The 14,093-nt window shown below is 45.4% G+C and overlaps 1 protein-coding gene and 1 long non-coding RNA gene across 2 annotated transcripts in view; one reads left to right on the top strand and one right to left on the bottom strand.

The window, feature by feature from the left end:
* LOC138174159 (uncharacterized) overlaps positions 1-2,843 on the top strand; it is a 22,455-nt gene extending 19,612 nt beyond the window's left edge. Inside the window, exon 4 of the long non-coding RNA XR_011171628.1 lies at positions 2,605-2,843. This is a non-coding gene — a long non-coding RNA (uncharacterized lncRNA). The remainder of the gene's footprint in view (positions 1-2,604) is intronic.
* SLC4A9 (solute carrier family 4 member 9) overlaps positions 1-14,093 on the bottom strand; it is a 16,068-nt gene extending 1,975 nt beyond the window's left edge. Inside the window, exons 1-20 of the mRNA XM_069104375.1 lie at positions 13,818-14,093; positions 13,302-13,462; positions 12,655-12,792; positions 11,796-11,845; positions 11,358-11,515; positions 10,816-10,903; positions 10,486-10,640; positions 8,182-8,304; positions 7,771-7,945; positions 7,213-7,346; positions 6,604-6,878; positions 6,096-6,157; positions 5,231-5,419; positions 4,941-5,054; positions 3,786-3,947; positions 3,194-3,372; positions 2,862-2,934; positions 1,963-2,031; positions 1,405-1,578; positions 417-533 (exon numbers count right to left, since the gene is read on the bottom strand). Coding sequence (XP_068960476.1) covers positions 417-533; positions 1,405-1,578; positions 1,963-2,031; positions 2,862-2,934; positions 3,194-3,372; positions 3,786-3,947; positions 4,941-5,054; positions 5,231-5,419; positions 6,096-6,157; positions 6,604-6,878; positions 7,213-7,346; positions 7,771-7,945; positions 8,182-8,304; positions 10,486-10,640; positions 10,816-10,903; positions 11,358-11,515; positions 11,796-11,845; positions 12,655-12,792; positions 13,302-13,462; positions 13,818-14,026 — 2,805 coding nt within the window. The 5' untranslated portion in view covers positions 14,027-14,093. The remainder of the gene's footprint in view (positions 1-416; positions 534-1,404; positions 1,579-1,962; positions 2,032-2,861; positions 2,935-3,193; positions 3,373-3,785; positions 3,948-4,940; positions 5,055-5,230; positions 5,420-6,095; positions 6,158-6,603; positions 6,879-7,212; positions 7,347-7,770; positions 7,946-8,181; positions 8,305-10,485; positions 10,641-10,815; positions 10,904-11,357; positions 11,516-11,795; positions 11,846-12,654; positions 12,793-13,301; positions 13,463-13,817) is intronic.

The following is a 14,093-nucleotide window of genomic DNA, read 5'->3' as shown; positions in this document are numbered from 1 at the left end:
CATATGGGAAAAGCCCCACACCCAGCCTGTGTATATCCTCTCTGTCTTACTTAGCACAAACATTTTTAAAGGGGCCCTGGACCTGTGATTTCATCAATGCAATGAGACTCCTTCCAATAATGCATATCAGCAACCCTTCTGGGACTTTATAGGGAGTTGCCTGGGTTGCTGAGAAATTTAAGTGACCTGAATTTCAGTCTTCCTGACTCCAAGGGTCCCCCTCTAACTTTTATGTCATTTTCCCTCTAGCTGAGTGGAGAATAGAATTACTGTGTTTTTTGGGGTTGAATAAAAGCTCCTCTTTTCAGGCACAGATGTCCACTGTCTGCCCTGGTGGTTCTCCATCTCAGCCCCCTTGGCTATAGGCTCACATGCTCACTGTTGTTTCCCCTGGGATTGAATTCTGGTTCCAATACCTTCTCTTCCTGCACTTTCTTCTCATTTTCCTCTCGCACTGGGTCATCTAGCCAACTTAACTCCTGTGGTGAGAAGACCCACTCCAGGGCTTTCCGGATCCCCACCAGGCCCAACAGCTGCACCAAGAGCAAAGTGGCTGTCAGGGAGCCGCCTTCCACGACCTTGCTCCAGCCTGTCTTTCCAGTACATTGTGCTCTCCCTCTTACACTCTGCTCCAGCCAGGCTGACCCACTTGCTGTACCCCATGCTTGACATTCTTCTTAATGCTTCTCTACCTCTGCCCAGGCTTCCTCTCTCTCTTAGGTCCCTAGAATACTCGCTTGTCCCTGCCTCCACTTCTCAGAACCACATCTCCCTTTAAGGCTTTAGCTCAAGTGCTGCCTCTTTCATGAGGCCTTTCCTTATTCCCCTTGTAATTAGTGTTTCTCTTCCAAATTGCCATGTATTTATTTTGCATACATCAATATTTACTTATCTGGGAACATTTTGTATCCCCTCAGTAGAATGTCAGCTCCTGGAAGGCAGAGGCTGTCTCTTTTCTATATGGATCCCCACCCAGTACCTTGAACTCAGTATCTGCATGATCTAGGCTTGTTGATGAAGGGGTGGGAGTAGATGGATTAGATGTAGGAAGAAGGGCTCTCCTCCCAGTCTGTACACCACTTCACTGTGTGATTGGAACCAAACTTTTCTCTTTTCTCTCTTTGATTTCCCTAAGGGTTGCCTTGGGAACCTTCCCAGAATCAAATTAATTTGCTTCATTTCAATAGCCAGACCTATGACCTGGGAGTTGCTATGGAAGATAGTTTCCATTTCATGGGATGTTGGTAGAAGAAAGTAGTTTTCCCCTTTTATTATAGGGAACCATAGACAACCCACTTATACCACAAAGACTATGGAAATTGTCCTCTTCCAAACCCTGGTACTATAAAGCCCACCCCTTAACACCTACCCAGTCTCCACCCCACCCCCCAACCCCACTGTCACCATGAGAGGGAACACAATAGAAGCTGCTGTAGACTTGACTGCCCAGAGTAGACACAAGCAGACCAGCTGTACTGTTGTGAAGAGGTGGATTCGGCTGAGAGGCACATGCCTTAGAAGCAACAGGTCTGGCTGCTGTTTTGCTGGCATCAACAGCAGCTTCACACGTTCTGAGAACTGGGAGAAAAAAGAAAGGTTAGGGGACGGGGGTCTGAGGAATAACTTTTACACCTTAAAACCCTGACCATCCAAGAGTACATTCAGATATGAGGACTCTACAAGAGAAGGCTCTATCCTTTTCTTCTGTCTCCCAAAACAAAACAGAACTATCTCCATTATCCTTTGAACTATAGAATTTGACTCCAGAGGGCCTGAACCCAGGGAATAGGGATCAGGAAAAGGGAAGTAAGACTTTGAGGGATGTAGGGAACATGAACAGAGGGACCAAGAACTGGAAAACCAGGACAAGAAAGAGCCTGGGGGTGGGGTGAGGCTGAGAATAACAACAAAGACATAGAGATCAGGGTTAAGATGAAGGGCCCTCTGGGTGACTCTGCTTACCTGTGTGCTGCTCAGTGCTGTCACTCCCATATAAAAGAAGATGCCGTAGAGCACAGGCATGGGGATAAACTGGAAAACCCAAAGAAAGGAGCTGGTTTCAGGGAGCTCCAGTGATAGGGAAAATGAAAGCAAGGCTGGCCAGATTCCTCTCATAGGAGTTTGTCTTCAGGCTCTCTTCCTCCATCCCACTCTGAGATCTGGTGGGGACCTGGGGCCATCAGTCCATAGTGATAGCTCCTTTAACTTGGGGGAAGACAGGGTGCTATGTGGGAAAACTTACTGACTGGGCATCAAGACTCCTGGGTCCTGGTCCTGGTTCTGTCACTAACTCACTATGTACTTTTAGGTAAGTCATTTAACTTCTCTAAGATTCAGTTTCTTCATCTGTAAAAGGAAGAGCTTAGACAAGATGACTTTTATGTTCCTCCAGCTTTAGGATTTTATTAATTTTTGAATCCTGTAGCACTTACCACTCATTTAGCACTTAAGATAAGCTACCCTATGATAGGTAGCTTTGGAATTACTATTGAAATACCTCATGTTATTTAATTTTTCATATGTTTATGTCTTTGTTCCCTAAATAGAAGCTTCCAGAAGTCACTGACTTTATCTTATGCTTCTTTTTGTCTCTCCTATTCCCAGATGGTTGCCTTACACATATGTGTTCAGTAAACACTTGCTTATTGAGAAATCAAGAGATTTTGTTTCAAAGCTGTCCTGGATTGTAGAGTTGTACTATTCTCTGAGATGTCCCAGGAAGCCTGGGATAGTCTCCTTTAGACTAGACTCTGAGACCTCAAGCCAAGACTGTGACCCAGGGGGATAGGAGTAGGAAGGACCTGCTCCCACTAAGATGACCAGAGCCCCACTGACAATATCTCTGGCCCAAAGACAATTACCTTGAGCCCAGGAGCCAGAAAGATGGAGACGCCAGTGAGGATGAAGACAACTAGGCCTGTAAGCCGCTGCTCCCTGTGTCAAGAGTGAGGAGCTGGGGTTGATGGAGATAAAAATATCAATCATTCCAGCATCTCCCTCTCCCCCCGCCCCCCACTCACACCAAAACTCTTGACCATGCCCTTCCCTCCAGATTCTCATTCAAGTTTGGATCTTGAGAAAGAAGAGAAGAAAAGAAAGAGAAAGGGACCTTTGGAAGCCATTAGCTCTGATTTAAAGGAGCCAAAGGAACTCCCCTGCCTCAGTCCAAACGCATCTCAAACACCAGCCCCACCTGATGCCCAGGAAGTGGGGCAGCTCCCCAGGAGCACAGGTTGTACTCTCCCGACGAAGACTATCCATATGGGCCAGTGAGATGACAGTAGAGGAGACATACCAGGGCAGCCCAAAGGCTGAGGTCAGCAACATCAGCATGGCCACCCAGAACAGGTCTAAGTGGAATCCAACACCCTTCTGCAGTAGGGGAGGAACAGCATAAATCTTGATCAAGGTCAACATCCCCACCCCCATTTAACTTAAATTAAGAAGCATTTATTAAGCACCTACTATTTGACAGCACTGAGATGCAAAGACAAAAATGAAAAATTTCCCCTGTCCTCAAGAAGCTTAAATTCACTGGAAGGCATATATATATATATATATATATATATATATATATATATATACATAAACAAGTTATATATACAAACTAAATATAATTTTTTGAGGAGGGGAAGGGACCACTAACATTTGGGGAAATCAAGAAAGTACTAGTAGATTATTCCTACTCCAGTATTCCTGGGGGTTGGAGACTGACAGCCCCAGGGCTAGAAGGGATTGTATCCTGAGGAAAGACAAGGTATATGGGAGTAAGGAGGCAATCTCACCTGAAGTTGGTACTCCTTTCGGTTGAGGATGACAGCAGTAATCTGCTGGTCCATGAAGACAAGGATAGACATCAAAAGGGCTGGCAGAGCTGTAGCCAGGCACAACCACCAAGGGTTGGCTCCAAACAATGGCACTAGCCACTTCCGACCAGGATGAGTGGGCTATGTGTGATAGAGGTAGAGAAAGGATGTAGTGGAGAGTGCCCACAAAGGTATCTTGCCCTATGGACACAAACCAAGACTCCTCCAAATCCATAAACTCTTCCCCTGATTGACCCCCATTGCTTCTTAATGAGGAAACTCCTTTCCCTTCCCTTTCTTCTTCAACTGTATTAAGGACCTGGAAGAACTGGTATACAGTTAAGTTTCCTAGTAAAGTTAGCACATAGCTAGAGGGCCTGAGCTAGGGGACTCTGGAGATTGTCCTTCTATTACTATTGGGAGATGACAAGGAACTGGTGAAAAATGACCTATACATGCCATCTTGGGACCCAGGGTGTGTCAACCCAAGTTCAGACCTGCCTAGAAGCCTGAGTCTGGGGCAGGCCTGGGTGTGGTAGCGTCAGCTCTGATTACAGGAGCCAGAGGAGTGCTTGGGAGTGGAGACTTGGTGAGGGTAGAGACTTTACTACTTCTGAGTTCCTGAATCCTCAGAGCTGTCTGAACAGGAGCCCTCTCTCCACCTCTACCTCTTCCCCTGGGGCCCCCTAGGATACCAGGACCCAGGAGACAGAGGAAGACTCTCAGGCATAGAGACGAAATCTGTCTAAGCCATGCCCTATGCCCCTGACAGGTCCCTATGTTGTGAAGGCATGGTTTGTCCCGCTCCTTCTAAACTACAAAAGTCAGCTAAGGGTATGATGATCCTCAGTTGTGGGCTACAGAGAAAGGAGCCCCAGAGTGAAGGTTGGAATTTAGTAGTGGGAGTTAAGACTGTGGCCTTGGCATCTCAGAATCCACCAAGATGATCCTAGAAGCAGAAAACTGGGAGTAGATAAGAGAGTGAGGGGAGTGAGGGCTCTTCTTACTTAAATTAGCAGTCCCAGGTCCAGAACTGAGGTTATTAGGATCATTTCCTTCTTCCTCCCCATGTGCTCTATGTGCCCACAGGGCACACACCCCTGCCTCCCACTCCCTCTAGGATCCTTATCTCACCTTAAATTCACTGGGAACTATGAGCTTGGGTGTGCTAAGGCCAAGGGAAGCATCCAATCCACAACCTAGCAGGATGGCGAGGACCGTAGAGAAGTCACTGATCACCTTCCGTACCTGACCACACAAGATTCAATCCTGATCTGGCCCTTCCAAGTCCTTGCCCCCTACACCCAACAGAGAAGCAAACTAAGACATCTTTCCTTCCTTCCCCAATCCCAGTGTCCTATGTAACTGACACCTTCTAGGATAGTTGGGTTGGGGGAGTGGGTAGTGTAGAAGGGGATACTTACCATGGAGGGGAAGAAATGGCTGGATTTGAAGTGCTTGAGGATGGTGGCACAGAGGAAGGTGGCAAAGAAAAGTAAGAGGGAAAAAAAGGCAACATCCGGGACAAAGTGACAGCCAAGACCTCTTGGTTGGCCTCCTTGAAGGGCACACTCAAGTGAGGACAGCATAGACACATTGCCAAGACCTAGGTCCTAATTTGAAGAGGAAAAATGGGGGACAGGGGAAAGCTAAAAGGAAATCCCAGCTTCTTGGACACATCTTTCTGGGGAGCCCCTTGGGGTGGAGGGTGGAAATGGGGATAGAGGGTCCTGTGGCCTTCAGGAACTGCTGAGCTACCATATTTCACCATGTAAATTGTCACAAATTGTATGCCAATTTTTTGCAAAAAAGTGGGGTATTATGTGAAGTTAATTTTTTTTAAATTTGTTCCAGTATTACTTAAAAATAATTTATTACTCTTTGGTGCAAGATTAGGATGCACAGAATACTCGTGAATAGATGCTAAAATTGACAGTGAGTGTCAGCCGAGAGTTCTAGGTTCCCAGCTCCTAATATGAGAGAGATAAATGCATATCCATATGTCACGGTGAATACATTGCTGCCCTGTTTACCTTTTAAATGGCATGACAAACAGAATTATACCATGCTACAATTACATGATGAAAGGTTACAAACCAATTTTTGGACAAAATAATAATAATAATAATTTAAGATGTGACGATTATGTAGTGAAATATGGTACATGTGTATCATGTGAGGGCAGTTGGGAGAGAGCCAGAAAGCACTGATTTTCCTGAAACCTGCCCCAAGAATCCTTGAGTTGCTCCTCTTCTCACCCAAGAACTTTCATCCTTAATTTTGCCTTACCTTTATCCTCAGAGCAGCATCCTTGTCCTCTGGGCTCTGTCCCTTCCACAAAGACATGTTCTCTGAGGGAAGACAAAATAGCTGGGGTTCACCCACGCCTACTGATGGAAGTTGTAAAGAGACAAATTTCGTCTCCATGTAATATGTTGACTCTTAATAATTGGAACTTGCCCCAAAGAGAAGGGGCTGCCCTGGAAGATAGCAGATTTCTCCCTATCTTCTTTCTTCAAGAGAGGCTGGATGAGCACTTAACAGGTGCTGCAGTAGAAATTGCTTTTCAGTTATGAGGTCCTTCTAACTCTCAAATTCTCTGATTCTGAATTGGCCTGGTGTGTTTATAACTCTCTAAACTTAGAAAAAACTTAGAAAAATCTTGGCACTCAGTCACCTGAGACTAAGTTCTCCCTGTTGTTGTGCCTTTCACCCATTGATGGGCCAGTGACACTTATCATACCTTCTCTGAGGGCATCGAACAATTACCCCACCAGTCCACCTTCCTTCTGCCCACCTTTTGTGTCTGGGAAGTAACAGAGGCAGCTATAAGGGACTGTATCTCCAGAGATGCCAGGTCGGTAGATAGGATAGGCCTCTATAAGGCTCAGCATCTTGCCAGTGGCGTCGTAGATGAAGATAAGGCTGATGAGGGCACAAAAACCTTCTTCTGTGAAGCGCGTGAAATGACGTACCAGGACACTGGCTTCTGTGGCCACCAGCACCAGGCAGAAGAATGCCACCCAGATCCCCACCCATAGACGGAAGGGTAGATAGTCTAGGCCGTGATCCCTATTCAGTGGAAGAAATGGGGAGAAGATTCAAGAGCTCTGACTGAATTTATCTGAAATCCTTACTCTGGGCCTGGGCCTGGGCTCCCCAGGTAGCCGTCCTATAATTCCCTGAAGGACAGAAGTGACTACTTCCCAAAGCTTTCCTATCCTTACTACCACAGGGCACTGTAAAAGGCATGGCTAGTGCAGTGGTAGCTAGGGGTTAGGTGGGAGCAAGGGGACAGGAAGCTACTGCTAACTCAGACTTGGGAATTCCCATTGGGCACAGTCTTGCCCTGGATTATGAGAGAGGGTAGGATAGTGAGGGTTGGAGGGAGGTAATGTTCTCTTACCTGCTAAAAGCAAAGAGTATCCTCTCAAAGACAAGGACAGGCCCTGTACTGCTGAGAATGGTAAGAGGCTGTCCTGCAAAGAGGCAGAATATGGACCCCGCCACAGCAGTACCCAGGAAGCTCTCCAGCACACCCTGGTCAATAGGGAGAAGTGAGTACACCTCACTTCAGGGACCAGGAACAAGCCCCCTCTGACCAAAGCAGCCCTCAGGAGCCTTCATGAGAAAGGGGATGAGGCCATACAGAGAGAGCACAGAATTCTTAATGTCTATCTTCTATCCTGATTCAGATACCCAGTTTTCTGTGCTAGGGTCACTTGCTCCAGAGGTCATCTCTCCCTCCTCAGGACCCTCATAGCTCATTTTATTCAAATGACCAAGGACTTAGGTTTAAGTCCTGGCTGAAATACCTGCAACCTCAGGCAAGCTGGGTAAGACTAAGACAAGGAAAGTTAAGGATACAAGTGGGTCACTGAGCTAGGGGTTCTGGGTCTGTGCTCCCTGACTCCAGTCTCCTTAGGAAAACTACCTGGTCAGTGGGCTCCCACCCCTTACCCACCTGGATATTGTCAGTGACATCACCCAGTAGCCCTCCAAAGGTGATAGCATTGGTGATCGTGGCCAGATAGATGTAGAGTATGACAGGAAAACTCTGAACATTCAGGGCATCCGAGAAATCACTCAGGTACCAGGGAGCCTTCCTTTTTATGTCCTGTACCAAACCCCCAAAAAGCCTACCCTCCCCACACCCATCCCAGGCATCAGAACAGGCACTAAGACCTGCTCCCTACTCCAATCGGGTTCTGCAGGGTTCTCTCTGGATCACATCTGGCAAGTCCATGCCACTGCACCCTCTCAAGGGTTCCAGTCTCTACACCTTCCCCTGACTACTACTTTCCTGGCCTCATGTATATCCTTTTCCCCTTCCCCCTCACTTCCATTTCCAATCTCCCTTCTGGCCCACACTCACCTCCCTGTCCTCAGGAGTTCCTTGCTAACAGGCTGGGACTCATGCTCATAGCCATGCCTATCCCTCCTGGAGTTAACATTTCCATTGCAAGAGTTGTTGAACTCCTGGAGCTGTAAAGGAAGCCTAACAAGGGAAAAGACTGTGGGGTTTGTTGAGTCATACCAATTGTGCCCCCCTCCCCGAGAACTGCCTCAATTTCTGAGACTCTCAGTCCTTGGCTCCCCCCACCCCCTCTTCTACCATGCCCAGGATGTTGCCGAGTCTTGTTGATTATACCTCCACAATCCCTCTCACATCCATTTTCCTCTCTCCATTCACACATCCTCCACCCTAATGCATCACCTCTCACCTGGACTATTGCAACATCCTCCTAATTAGTCTTCCTGCTTCCCGTCCCACCCCTCTCTATTCATCCTACACACAGCTGCTAGATTAATATTTCTAAAATATTGCTTTGACCACATCACACACACACACACATTCTCAAAAATCTTCAGTGATTGCTGTTGTCTCTAGGATAAAATACAAAGACTTCAGTCAGGCTTTTAAGGTCTTCCACCTTCTGGTTTCCAGCTCAACTGGCCTACTAGCTGTTCCTCATATAAGAAATTCAGTCTCCCATCTCCATGCCTTTGTTCCAAAGAACATATTTCTTCCTCACTTCTGCACCTTATAGTCTCCAGCTTCCTTTAAGACCCAATTCAGATACCATCTTCTCTAAGAAGCTTTTACTGCTGCTCACAGATATTACACTCTTTTTCTCTTTGTATTTTTGTCTTCTGTATTTTTTTGTATTTTGTATTCTATTCAATGCTAGGTGGTGCATTGAATAGAGCACTGGGCCTGGAGTCAGGAGGACATGAATTCAAATCTGGCCTCAGACACATACTACCTGTATGACCCAGGGCAAGTCACTTAATCCTGTTTGCCTCAGTTTCCTCATCTGTCAAAAGAGCTGGAGAAGGAAATGGCAAACCACTTAAGTACCTTTGCCAAGAAAATACCCAACGGGGTCCCAAAGAGTCAGACGTGACTGAACAACAACAGATTTTTTAATATCCTTTTTATTTACTTACATGTGTACATGTTGAACGTACACATTTAAGTAGGACATGAAGGCAAAGACCATTTCTCTTTTCTGTTTTGTTTCATTTTGTTTTAGTCTTTATATTCTCAATACCTTGCAGTGTGCTAGGCTTACAGTAATTGCTTAGTAAATGTTTGTTGAATTGAATTGTCCTGCCCTCTGGTGGCTACCCATGGCTACTGCATACAGTTTCTCTAACATTGAAATGGGTGTCCTTTTTTTTAAACAAAAAGTCTAATCTGCATAACCTCTTACCAAAAATTTATTTAAATTAGAAAATAAAAGACTATGTCCTATAAAACTGAATACTAAGTTATTTTTACTTTAAAATACATATACTAACTGTAACAAAACAATAAAATGTCCTATTTGCTTCAATGTTTTCTTCTTGATCTCTTTTACTTTTTTGTATGTATTCTTTCAAATTGTGCTGCAATTATTATTATTGGTTTTTACATAGTTATATATTAGGATTTTTTTCTACATAGTTATATAGTTATAATCAGGGTATATAGCCTTCAGTGGGAAGAATCTTATCTGCTTATGCTTCCTTCTCTCTGGACCACTTCAAGCGTCTTCTCACATTTCTTTGTATTCTTCATATTTGCCAATTCTTGTAGTGCAATAATATTTATTATATTCATATATTCCACAATATATTTATCAGTTCTCCAATTGTTGCATGGTTGGGTTCGTCCCAATTTTTCAAGATTACAAATAAAGCTGCTATGTATATTTTTGTATAAATAGGTATCTTTCCCCCGCCCCCATCCCAACCTTCATTTACCATAGTCCTAGCATTAATGGGAAAACACATGTGTGCAGTTTTTCAGATCTTGCTGTATCATGCTGAGTTGCTATCTAAAAAGAATGTACTAGCAGGGCAGCTCTACAGGAGTGTAGTACTTGAAGTGTTTATATATATATATATGTATATATATTTATATATACATATGTATATATTACTATCTTTGCCTATTTAAGGTGGCTCCTCAGAGTTGCTTTAATTTGCATTGCTTATAGTTTGAACAATTTTTCAAGTTGTGGTTAACAATTGGTGCTTCCTTTTTAAAGATTTGTCAAAATCCTTTGACCACCCATATATCTATTAAGCCTACTCTTTTCTCCATCAGCGTGCCTAAAACCAGGAATCTGTGGGGGCTGGATCTATGCAAAATGAAGGCCTCCTGCCTCTTCCTCCCTTCCCTTCCATGTACCTCTTGTGCAGCATAGACAGGCCCTTTGGTGGAGGGATCCGTTCTGCGAGGTCTCCTCCACAAGGGGGCAGCACCATCACCTCTTCTAGGAAAGCATCCATTGCAGAGACAAGGTCTTGGGGACTGCTAGCCTGGCAGGCTGACCGACGAAACAGCTATGGGGGTAGAATGGAGGGGTTAGACCAGAAGCAACAAAACTTCCTTGATGCATAGCAAGAGGTCAAAAGGAGATAGCGGACAAATAAATTCTTATTGTTGGTTTTGTTTAAATTTCTACAAATAATTTTTTCCATGAAAAAAACATAGTTTGGGTTCTGAGGTTCTGTTTACCTGATCACTCAAGAGAACAGCTGCAGCTCTGCCCATCTCATGATAGTCTTTACCCAGTGCTGGGGGACCAAGGATGATGCAGACAAACCTGGGGCAGACACAGTGGCGGGAGGTGGGGGGGGGAGCGGGAGGAGTCAAAGACCCAATTTTCCCTACTACACAACTCAGACCCCTCTTCCCAAGCACATATGCCAGTCTGTTATTTCTAAATTAAGTCACTTGGGCTCTGTCTGAGCTGGGCAACGACAACAATTGACATTGCTATAGCCCTTTAAGATTTACAAAACACTTTCCTCACAACAAACCTGTGAGGACAGTATTACAAATAGCACGATTCCCCATTTGACAGTTGAAGAAACTGAGGCTCAGACAGATCAAGTGACTTATCCACAGTCACACAGCTAGGAGGTATCCAAACTAAGATTTGATGTCAGTTCTCCTGACTTCTGATTGCTACACCTCTAATTCACTCTTTATGCCTCCACCAAAGATCTACTTCCCAACTACACTCCTGAGTCCCTGGCCCTAATACCCGCCTATACCTGATGGGTAGGGGCACTTCTGTCAAAGTCCCCAGTATTACTGGTTCCAGAAAATGCACAAAGACTCCCAATCTCTGGGTCAGGAAGTCCAGCTCTCCAACCAGCACAGCTGCAGCCTCAGTCCCAGGGGGCAACTTCTGCCTCAGAGGGCTCTGTAACTGGTGAATTGGGTGGGGCACAAAGGGTAAGGGGCTACCTGGAAGGGAGACTCATGAGAGGCTGTGAGTTGGGGAAGGAGAAATGAGGAGAATTTTTTCTGTGAAAATCAGATGGTCTTAGCAGAGGGGGCTATGAGAATTCCCCTTTCTTGCCCACAGAAAGAACTGTCTCCTCCTACTCACCTGTGCCAGCCCTGCTGTGAATATGAGGAGAGAGGTGAAAGTGGATCCCTATAATCATTCCCTCCAGTCCTGCCTAAAGGTGGGAAGTTACACAAACCTGTTCCTTCAGGGGTGATTCCTCAGCAGGAGTCTCAGCAGAATGCCCACCTGTAAGGGATGTTATAAAGGACGTTCCTTTATGGAGGCTGACCCATGTGGTCCCTTCCAACTTTAAGGTTCTGTGATTCTCTAACTGATGGCTGCACATGTGGGGGAAGCAGACTTTAGCTCAATAAAGGAAACAACTTTTTTTTTTTTTGCTTTTTGGAGGGCAGTTGGGGTTAAGTGACTTGCCCAAGGTCACACGTCTAGTTTTTGTGTGTGTGTTAAATGTCTGAGGTCAAATTTGAACTCAGGTCCTCCTGACTCCAGGTCCAGTCCTCTACTCACTGCGCCGCCTAGCCGCCCCCTGAGGAAACAACTTTTGAGGGATGAGAAGTGTCCAGCAATGTCACATAAAGTAGTCACACAAAATCACATATCACCAGATATGTAAAATCAAGGGACAAATAAATGAACACTTATCATAGGTCTCATAGAACAGGGGTTCTTGACCTGCTCTGTCCATGAACTACTACTTTTTTTTAAATTTGATAACTGCATTTGGTATAGTTTTCTTTGTAATCTGATGAATTTTATTTTGTGCTTTTAAAAACTTTTTTCTGAGAAGTATATAGACTTTACCAAACTGACAAAAAGTCTACAAATTCTTGCTATACCAAATAAGAGGGTAAGCTAAATTATTTTTAAGGATTCTTTCAATTGAATGATTCTAGGACCCCCTGAATTTGTAGGGGAAAATGTCAAGAGATACCCATTTTCCACCCTCAAAACACAGATTTTTCTCAGGAATATTTTTCTAGGAATTCACTTGAAGGAATTGTACCCTCTGAGGATTTGGGGGAGAGGTCTCTTACCCCTGCAGAGTCTTGTACCAAGTCTCCTGGCAGCTGACCAGCACATGGGCTGCATGTGATGCTGAGGTCTCTGGAGCAGAACTGATTTCAGCCTTTCTCTCACTTCTGGGTTCAATGATTCTACCCTAGTCACCTGTTCTGGAGGAAAGATACACACAATTCTACTTTCTGTTTCTGCTTCTCATTCCAGGGACTGCTCCCTCTCCTAGATACTTCCCCTCCTCTTCCTCGTTAACTAGTCTCTTTCTCCTCTAGCTGGATTTGTCATGTAATCATGTTCTAATTCTGGGAGAATTTGAGAAGAGGGAATAATAATGGTGGTCATCTCTCTATTCCTCTATTCTCTGAAATCCTGGGAATACCCAGTCCCTCCCCTGCCCTATCAGTGGAAAAATATCCCTATGCCTGAGTTTTAGGGACTGGAATGAATCTGAGGAAGACTGCATGATGCAGCCATAACTTTGCTAGAGGTGGGCAGTGGGAAACCCCATGCTGTATGACAGAGTCACTCCCAGCATTTGGAGGTCTAACAGAAATACCCCAAATCTGGAAAAGTTGGGGGACCCTCTCTGGTGTGGAAAGCTATACAATGAAGACAAGGTACATCCCTGCTTAGGGTCCATTCACTTCTCATCTTCCCTGAATACCTGTTAGCTCAGAGAGACTTTGTATAGGACAGTCTAAGAGCACCAGGCCTGTGGTCAGCAGGGCCCGAAACTCCCAGATGCTTGACAGGGACAGGGTGGGCACATGTGGGCTGCTCCAACGTCTGGCCTCTAGGTCTAGCTTCTCTTCAAACAACATCCATCTGGGTGTGTGCAAAAGGGAAGAGCATCAGGCTCCGTGAAGCCCAAATACCCAACCCCTCCTTTTCTCCCCCTCCCCTCCCCATACCTCACTGCCCTGGGGATTAAAAAAAAATAGGGGAAAAAAAGACACACCCAATTCCCCTAATCAAGATCTGGTTAGGATATGAGGGGAGAGAGTGAAGCATATGGGAAGTGACAATGGCAAAAAGGTAGCACCCTTTCTTTGACTCTTAGGGTTCTGTTTCCTCCTCTTCCCAAACTAAGCAGTTGAAGAAAGAGAAAGTAGGCTAGGTGATTAAAGCAGTAGGAGGCCTAGGGGAAGTGGTAGGGGTAAAAGGGTCCTTTACTACTCACCTGCCTGTTTCCTTCCATTCCTGGCTTTGAGGGCTTCCCAGGAGCTCATTCAGTTGAATGAAGAGGTAGGGACCCCCTACCCCTCTTTGCTTCCTCCCTTTTTCTTCTGAGGGGCCCAGATGGGTAGGGCTATGGCTGCTGCCTGAGTCCCTCAATGGGGAAGTCTCAGGATCCCCAAGGTATTCAAGTTCCTGTTCTGGTGGTGTCATCTATCCAACAGGTCAGAGAGACAATGAAACTACTGTTTTGTGTCTGTCTGCTCCAGAGTTCCTAAGC

This window comes from Petaurus breviceps, unplaced genomic scaffold, assembly GCF_028583685.1.
Source record: "Petaurus breviceps papuanus isolate PSGF00001 unplaced genomic scaffold, PetGlider_PUasm1.0 685, whole genome shotgun sequence".
Lineage (NCBI taxonomy): Eukaryota > Metazoa > Chordata > Mammalia > Diprotodontia > Petauridae > Petaurus > Petaurus breviceps.
The sequence above is the reverse complement of the archived record's forward strand: the minus strand, read 5'-3'. Positions and strand labels throughout refer to the sequence as shown.